General features: G+C 43.7%; 1 protein-coding gene across 4 annotated transcripts; it reads left to right on the forward strand.

The window, feature by feature from the left end:
- The first annotated feature begins 402 nt into the window (after nucleotides 1-402).
- On the forward strand, nucleotides 403-8,523 carry angel1 (angel homolog 1 (Drosophila)). Of its 4 annotated transcripts, none has more exons than XM_052496859.1 (10): nucleotides 403-437; nucleotides 2,147-3,091; nucleotides 3,217-3,452; nucleotides 3,565-3,634; nucleotides 3,774-4,216; nucleotides 4,344-4,494; nucleotides 4,651-4,761; nucleotides 4,897-4,927; nucleotides 6,951-7,117; nucleotides 7,236-8,523. In XM_052496859.1, exons 2-10 carry the CDS (start codon nucleotides 2,320-2,322, stop codon nucleotides 7,394-7,396), a joined length of 2,142 nt encoding a protein of 713 aa, XP_052352819.1. In that variant the 5' UTR covers nucleotides 403-437; nucleotides 2,147-2,319; the 3' UTR covers nucleotides 7,397-8,523. The 4 variants fall into 4 exon arrangements, with proteins under 4 accessions (XP_052352819.1, XP_035608220.1, XP_035608219.1 ...); XM_035752327.2 differs by lacking the exon at nucleotides 403-437 and adding an exon at nucleotides 978-1,372; XM_035752326.2 differs by lacking the exon at nucleotides 403-437 and adding an exon at nucleotides 1,425-1,657.
- Nucleotides 8,524-8,556: the final 33 nt, after the last annotated feature.

The following is an 8,556-nucleotide window of genomic DNA, read 5'->3' on the forward strand; positions in this document are numbered from 1 at the left end:
GCCCCACTATTGTTATTTAGTTCTTTTTTGTTGGTATTTTCTTAAAACGGCATTATTGGTTAAGAGCTTGTAAGTAAGCATTTCACTGTAAGGTCTACCTGTTGTATTCGGCGCATGTGACAAATAACATTTCATTTGAGATTGCATGGCTGTCTTCTCGATTTTATTCCACTGTCAGCAACGGGTGTGGTTGCAATAGCCGAATCCACTCATTTCAAGGCATGTCCACATACTTTTGTATATATAGTGTTTATCATGAAAAAAATATATAAAATATTCCTGGGTAGTACACCATTGAGTATTATAGATTTGGGAGGATTTTCACTGTCAATCCATAAAACTTCTGCATTCACAGTTCCAGACCATAATGTTTTACAAATAGGCCCTTTTCCAGTGCACGACACACTGACGTTACGCGACTCTTGGCTGCAACGCCCGTACGTTGTTATTACTTCTAAACCAAATAACTTTTTGGGGTTGTCATGCGCTTACAATAATGTTTCGATTCTTACTTGAACAGTCGCTAAGATTATAGTTGGTTGTGATCTTTGCAAAATAACTATTTTTAATGCAGCAGGTAGCTAGAATGCTAACGCTCATTGACATTCGGTGTAGCAAAGGCTAGTCAATGTTTTACTGCTTGAATTTTAAGTGTTTTTGTAAGCATAATGCAGTTGATTTGCGATGATGACACAAACATTATATTAAGCAGGTCATTCATACGAGCCTTAAAAGTCCAATTATAATCCAAAAGTAGTGTGAACTGCACTAATTAGCTGGCATTCCATAAGAACTCGCATGTTTTGCCACTACCTCGTGCAGCACTGTTTACAAACACATAAAAGGAGTCTATATTCCAACGTGCAGCTTTCTTGTTATCACTATAATGAAGTCTGCCACTGAGATGGTTGTAGTGTATGGGTTCACTTTTTTTTAAAGACAATTATACATAATTCATGTGAGCATACCAGTGAGGGGATTCGATTCACCTGGCCCAGATGAAAGTTGATTGCATTCGTTTTGGAACCGGGCTGGCTGCCCTTGGGCATGAGGAACTGGGAACTCCGTGAAAAAAAAAAACTCGGAGTAAACATCGGAGTTCTGGAAAGTATTTCCGGTATGGAATTCCGAGTTGAATGACCATTCAAAACGATGTTCCCAGTCGGAACTATTTTCTTTCGCCGACTACCCAGTTGTCTGACTTGCCTAGTTAAATGTTAAATACAAGACGCATTTAAATCAGAAGTCGGAGATTTCCGAGTTCCTAGTTGTTTTGAATAGGGGAAAATGCCCACGCTAAATCGTGTCAAAACAAAAGTGACATGTAATTAAGCACATGGAGTAATGAACAGGATTCTTAGTTTTTTCAAAGGTGATTGTTTTTGATAAAACGCGTAATCTGCCTTCCAACTGAAAACTAGTTAGACAATTAAAACATATTTTATGGAAATTGATGTTTTGTTGAGAACATGACCTCGTGGCGCAGATTATTGTTCGATTTGAGAAGGGCACTCATCCCGTTCATATCACGGGCCATAGCCCGGTGCCCTGCGGCTCGGCATGATCGGGTCCGCCCAATCATTGGAGCGGAGCATGATTGGGAGCCTGATATTTTACGGGCTTTACCCGTTAACACGGCTTATAAACTGCGTCACAGGTAAACCACATACAAACAAAAAACATTTGACACATAGATTTTTGTTTTATTGCCTGTACATTTTCGCCGAACATGATGGCTCGTTTGGGTGCATAAAGTCGAATGGCCGAATAGCTAGCATTAGCTAACTAACTACACGTCTCGTAGCACATATTTAGTTGGAGTCCAATTTTTCATCGATTATTTAACTAAAGGCTAATCTGGTCTGCTTTAGCTACCGCATGCTATTTGAGTTTGAACATAATCTAAATAGCAAACACATGGCATTGACATTTTAGCTAGGCGCAATGGATTCTAAATGTACTGCGTGACGTCATATGAGTACCACGTGCATATGTTGTGTGTGCAGTGACTGACAGCTTTTTGTTTGATTTTATGAGGAGTAATGATATAATTGCTTAAAATATTTGTTTTATTATAGATGCATGCAGTAATAATAAGCTAGTGTTTGAACACATATGTAAGTTATCGCACCATTTCTTTATACAGAACCCTTGAAAAAGGGTTCCTCTGTGTCCATTAATGGCAAGAAGGTGTGGGATGGTGAAGTCCCTTCCAAAAGATTTACTAAAACGCAGGCAGGCCTGCTGGATCGGTGGCTTAGTACAAGCAGCGGGCCCCCAAAGGCCAAGAAGGATCCCGGGAAAGTGACTGGGGAATGGATGAAGGAGAACAGCGCACTAGAAAAGGAGAAGAGTAAAGAGGCAGAGATGAAGAAAAGCACTGTGAAAGAGGTGATGGGGTCTGAACCAGAGAAAGACAGGAAAGAGCCTGTATTCGTAACTCTGGAGGGTCGGCTGCTTGATGGAGTGAAGGAAGAGGAGCCAGAGGTGAGAAACGGCGTGGAGGGGGACGAGGTCAGAGAGGAAGGTTCAAAGCAGCAGGACCAGGAGCAGACTATCCTCTACTCAGAGAAGCTCGTGAGGGATGATGGCGTGCAGGAGGCTCCCTGTTCCCCCACAGAGGAGTCTGAGAATAGTAACCCAGCACTGGGGCTAACAACAGATACATCTGAAGTACAGAATCCATCAGTCAAGGACAACAGGACAACAGACGATAAAGCGATTGTCCATGTCCAGTTAGAACAGATAGTGGAAAAGATGAGCATGGAAGAGTCAGTAACCAAGGCACAGGTGCAAAAACCGGAGTGGGAGAGCCAAACTGCAGCAGGACTAGACTTGAGCTCTTTTGTAGACCCACATGCAAGCACTAGTGAAGTGCCTGCTGAGATATGGGATCCTGGGCTGGACCTGGTCTCCCTTCTCTGTGAGGCAGAGGCCCAGACACAGCCATGGGAGAGTAGGGCTCAGCCCCCACCCAAGGGCTGGCATTTCCCCATCGGCCCTGGCTTGAAAGAGGTGTTGTTCTGCCCTTCCACAGCTTTCCCAAGCATGAGCTACTACCCACATTCACTGGAGAGAGAGACCTTCGAAGGTGAGCATTTTGCATGATATCTGTTACATTAAGTACAGGTTTTTGATTGATTGTTTGTGAACCCACATCACCATCAGAATATCAGTGTTACCGTTTGCTTAGACATCTCTCTGCTTCCCCTTCAGTGGTGTGGAGGGTGTGGGAGGAACTCAGTGAGACCCACACAGCGCCAGAGCCTCTCCAAAGGCCCCCCTCAGAACCCCGGCCCCTGTTTGACTTCACAGTGATGTCTTACAACATCCTGGCCCAGGACCTGCTGGAGGCCAACCAGGAGCTGTACACACACTGCCCTCTAGGGGTGTTGAGCTGGGACTACCGCTTCCCAAACCTCACACAGGAGTTCAAGAAATGGGAACCGGATGTCAGTCTGACCTTACCAAATTAATACAGTAACATCTATTGACACTGTGTTGCTGAACAATTGTCATCGGAGTCTCCTTGTGAATTGAGCTGTATGTTATTCCCATGTGTAGATCCTGTGTCTGCAAGAGGTCCAGGAGAACCACTTTACAGAGCAACTCCATCCTGTCCTTCGTGACATGGGTAGGTCCAAGTTCCTCAGCATCTGTTAATGGCACAATCAAGACCATTGCAGAATAATGCAAGTCAGCTACACTTAGTAACAGACATGTAATAGCTGTTTTTATATCAATATTTGTAATTTTGTGGTTCAATCCTCAAGGCTACACCTGTGTTTACAAGCGGCGCACCGGCACCAAGACTGACGGCTGTGTGATTTGTTACCGCGGCGACCGTTTCTCCCAGGTGTCAGAGAGTCTGCTGGAGTTCTACAGGCCAGAGTGTGAGCTGCTGGACCGAGACAACGTGGGCATTGTCCTGCTGCTCCAGCCAATTATCACACAGGGGTCAGAAGTCACTGCCAAGGGCCCACCCCTCTGTGTGGCAACCACCCACCTCCTGTTCAACACCAGGAGGGGTGACGTGAAGCTGACCCAGCTTGCAATGCTGCTGGCAGAGATCGACTACATCGTGAGGAACTGCAAGGTGAAGGGAGAGCACTGCAATGTTGTTCTATGTGGAGACTTCAATGCTCTGCCCAACATGCCTCTGTACCAACTGATCACGACAAGACAGCTTTACTATCATGGTCTACCTGCCTGGATGGTGAGCACACTACTCCTATGGAAAATGACTTGTCAATTTTAAGCTACTTAATAATTCAATGGTGAGTTGGTGTTCAGTATGTCACCTTGGCCAATGGGTTCTGTGTTTTGTTTCCTATGTGTGGCAGATATCAGGTCAAGAGGATCTGTCCTACAACGTCCATCATAGGAGGGTATTCGCTCCCCTTTGGCCAAGCACCGTGGGCATCGATGACAACTGCCAGTACACAACTGTAAATGAGCCAAAGAGTCAAATCACGTCAACCCAGAGTCCAGAATGTATGTGTCAGTCTTTCTGTTTGGACCATGTCAGGGTGGATTGTTGGTCAAGCGCCCATTATGACAATTGGTCGATTCATCTTCTCACTCAGTATCTCCATTTAAGTCTTGTGTGATGGTCTGACTGGCCACTCTATATTTGTTCTTCCTTTGTAGGGAACCTGCAGTACAACCATGGCTTCCTGCGGCGGCTGCGTTTCTGTGAGGCTGCCTGTGTCCGGCCACAGGACTTGGAGCTCATCCCAGGGGTCACTGACAACACACCTGGTAACACACACACACACACTAAACCCCAGAACATTTCATCTCAACTATACCCACGGCAGGTGAGACCCCAGAGCACAGTTGTGTAGAGAACAGTGAATGACTCCTGTATGTTACTCTTTCACTTATTTCCAATAGATCCTGAGGACAAGCATCCTTCTACAACAAGGTCAGATTTTATGTTCCTTTTCAAAGGGCCACATTTCATGTTCAATTTTGTTTATATGTCATATACACCTGATGTACACAGTGCAATAAAATGCTGACCTGCAGGTTCACCTCTCCACAATGGGAAAGTAATTAAGTAATTAATTAAGTAATTAATTATTTTTTTAAATGCAATTAGAAGGCACTCAACGAATTGAAGTAGGATATTTACACTTGCTGAGGAATTGTGCAATGGATTGTGTGATCAGAAATTGTGCACTAATATACAGTTGAAGTCGGAAGTTTGCATACACCTAAGCCAAATACATTTAAACTTAGTTTTTCACAATTCCTGACATTTAATCCTCGTAAAACTTCCCTGTCTTAGGTCAGTTAGGATCACCACTTTATTTTAAGAATGTGAAATGTCAGAATAGTAGTAGAGAGAATGAGTTATTTCAGCGTTTATTTCTTTCATCACATTCCCAGTGGGTCAGAAGTTAACACACTCAATTAGTATTTGGTAGCATTGCCTTTAAATAGTTTAACTTGGGTCAAACGTTTTGGGTAGCCTTCCACAAGCTTCCCACAATAAGTTGGGTGAATTTTGGCCCATTCCTCCTGACAGAGCTGGTGTAACTGAGTCAGGTTTGTAGGCCCCCTTGCTCGCACACGCTTTTTCAGTTCTGCCCACAAATTTTCTATGGGATTGAGGTTAGGGCTTTGTGATGGCCACTCCAATACCTTGACGTTGTTGTCCTTAAGCCATTTTGCCACAACTTTGGAAGTAAGCTTGGGGTCATTGTCCATTTGGAAGACCCATTTGCGACCAAGCTTTACCTTCCTGACTGATGTCTTGAGATGTTGCTTCAATTTATCCACGTAATTTTCCTTCCTCATGTAGCCATCTATGTTGTGACGTGCACCAGGCCCTCCTGCAGGAAAGCACCCCTACAACATGATACTGCGACTCCTGCGTTTCACGTTGGAATGGTGTTCTTCGGCTTGCAAGCATCCCCCTTTTTCCTCCAAACATAACGATGGTCATAATGGCCAAACAGTTCTATTTTTGTTTCATCAGACCAGAGGACATTTCTCCAAAAAGTACGATATTTGCCCCATGTGCAGTTGCAACCCGTAGTCTGTCTTTTATGGTGGTTTTGGAGCAGTGGCTTCCTTGCTGAGCGGCGTTTCAGGTTAGGTCGATATAGGAATCATTTTACTGGGGATATAGATCCTTTGTACCTGTTTCCTCCAGCATCTTCACAAGGTCCTTTGCTGTTGTTCTGGGATTGATTTGCACTTTTTGCTCCAAAGTACGTTCATCTCTAGGAGACAGAACATGTCTCCATTCTGAGCGGTATGACGGCTGCGTGGTCCCATGGGGTTTATACTTATGTACTTTTGTTTGTACAGATGAACGTGGTACCTTCAGGTGTTTGGAAATTTCTCCCAATGATGAACCAGACTTGTGGATCTCTACAATTTTTTTGCTGATGTCTTGGCTGATTTATTTAGATTTTCCCATGATGTCAAACAAAGAGGCACTGAGTTTGAAGGTAGGCCTTGAAATACATCCACAGGTACACCTCCAATTGACTCAAATTATGTCAATTAGCCCAGAAGCTTCTAAAGCCATGACATCATTTTCTGGAATTTTCCAAGCTGTTTAAAGGCACAGTCAATATAGAGGTTGTAAACTTCTGACCCACTGGAATTGTGATACAGTGCATTATAAGTGAAATAATCTGTCTGTAAACAATTGGAAAAATGACTTGTCATGCACAAAGTCGATGTCCTAACCGACTTGCCAAAACTATAGTTTGTTAACAAGAAATTTGTGGAGTGGTTGAAAAATGATTTTTAATGACTCCAACCTAAGTGTATGTAAACTTCCGACCTCAACTGTAAATAGGAGTCCAGTAGAAGCAGGCTGTAACGCAACACAATGGGGATAACGTCAAGGGTTTGAATACTTCCTGAAGGCACTCTGACAGTGCTGAATACATGCTAAATGTAATAACATTGTCCATGTCCTTCCTCAGGTTCAGACAGACTATCTCCCATTACCTGAACCTGCGGTCAGCCTACGGCCACTTCATCCCTGGAACAGACCGTGCTGAGGTGACCACGCTGCACTCCGAGGTTGGAGCTACAGTCGACTACATCTTCTACTCTCCAAGGCGTGGCATTTCTGGTGCTGATCAGAAAGGTAAGGGGCATGTATCCAAAGGAAATATATATAAATAGCCATTGATATTGTCCTCCAGTCTAGTAAGTGTATAGAGAAAGAAGAATTGAGAGATGGTGTACCAAAAACGTTGTTTCAGGTGGAGGTCAACGGCAGAGCCAAGGTCTGAAGCTGCTTGGTCGTCTCTCCCTCCTACCAGAGGAGGACCTCTGGTCAATGAACGGTTTACCCAATGAAATGTTCCCCTCTGACCACCTCAGTCTCCTGGCCAAGTTCCAGCTGGACCTGAATCCTGTGTGATTTCGGCTGTCTATGGTCAATGAAGAATCAGGAGGACAGAGGTCAAGCATTTAAACATTTTTGTTCAAACCTTACATGATTTGCCCATGGCACAATTCCATGTTTTAAAAGTGAATACTTACTTGGTCCCTAGGGCTCACAAAGAGTTTTGAGTCCCATCTAATACTCTGCTTGTTTCCTACCTGAAGAAAAACTACTCAGCCCAATTTCCAGAAGAGATGGGATGTCCTCTGAATTATATTTGTTTACATGTATAGAGAGAAAAATAACCAAAAAGGTTAGATTCAGTTAGTTGGAGTTTATTTGACAAATGCTCTTACTGTTAAGATATGAATACAAGAAGCTTTTAGATTTAGAAGTTTATGGGGATTTTGTTTACTCAGTTTGTTCACAATCTGCTACACTAGTAAATTGGAACATTTGTCTTAAAACATTTACAAACTGTGAAATAATTGAATGTCAGTTTTCTATTTATTTAGCTGTTTTCCCCCCTATCCTCTGGCTTTGGTCCAGTCAGTATTATTTGTTCAAGTGGTAGAAATCTTAAATAAATCTAACAATAGCTTGGCAGTCTAATTAGGGTGATCTACATCATCTTTGGGTGTTAAAATTGTGACCTGAATGTTGGCAGTGCCACACTGAGATGGAAGCTCTCTCGCTCTACTGAGGCACTCTGTCAAGGAGAAGATGAGTGTGGCTGGCTGAGGCATGAATCAATTATTCATTCAGGTTGCAGGGAGGGAGCGTTCATGCATGCTAGGGCACTGTCGGGGCTTCTGTCTGTCTGTGTGTGTGCACTGCAGTCTAGACCAGGGTTTTCCCAACTCAGTCCTACGACTCCCACTGGGTGCACGTTTTTGTTTTTGCCCTAGCAATACATAGCCGATTCAAATCATCAAAATTTGAGTTGGTTATTTGAATCAGCTGTGTAGTGCTTGGGCAAAACCAAAAGGTACACCGGGCAGGGGGGTTCCCAGGACTGAGTTTGGGAAAGCCTGGTCTAGAGGAACAGCCAACAGACTCCTGTCAACACTAAGACCTCTAGTTATAGCTCACTGGAATGACACAAATGTCAAGGTCTGACACTTCATTTAGTCTAACTACAATAAATCAGGTGTTCTCTCTCAGGTGTTTCGGGGAATTATTTTCTGTATCCCATA

The sequence above is a fragment of the Oncorhynchus keta genome, chromosome 35, assembly GCF_023373465.1.
Source record: "Oncorhynchus keta strain PuntledgeMale-10-30-2019 chromosome 35, Oket_V2, whole genome shotgun sequence".
Taxonomy (NCBI): Eukaryota; Metazoa; Chordata; class Actinopteri; order Salmoniformes; family Salmonidae; genus Oncorhynchus; species Oncorhynchus keta.

Coding starts and splice junctions, on each gene's coding strand:
- angel1 (XM_035752326.2), top strand. CDS start 1,561: ATGATCGGGTCCGCCCAATCATTGGAGCGGAGCATGATTGGGAGCCTG. Junction 1,658..2,146: donor GCTTATAAACTGCGTCACAG/GTAAACCACATA, acceptor TTCTTTATACAG/AACCCTTGAAAAAGGGTTCC. Junction 7,118..7,235: donor TTCTGGTGCTGATCAGAAAG/GTAAGGGGCATG, acceptor ACGTTGTTTCAG/GTGGAGGTCAACGGCAGAGC.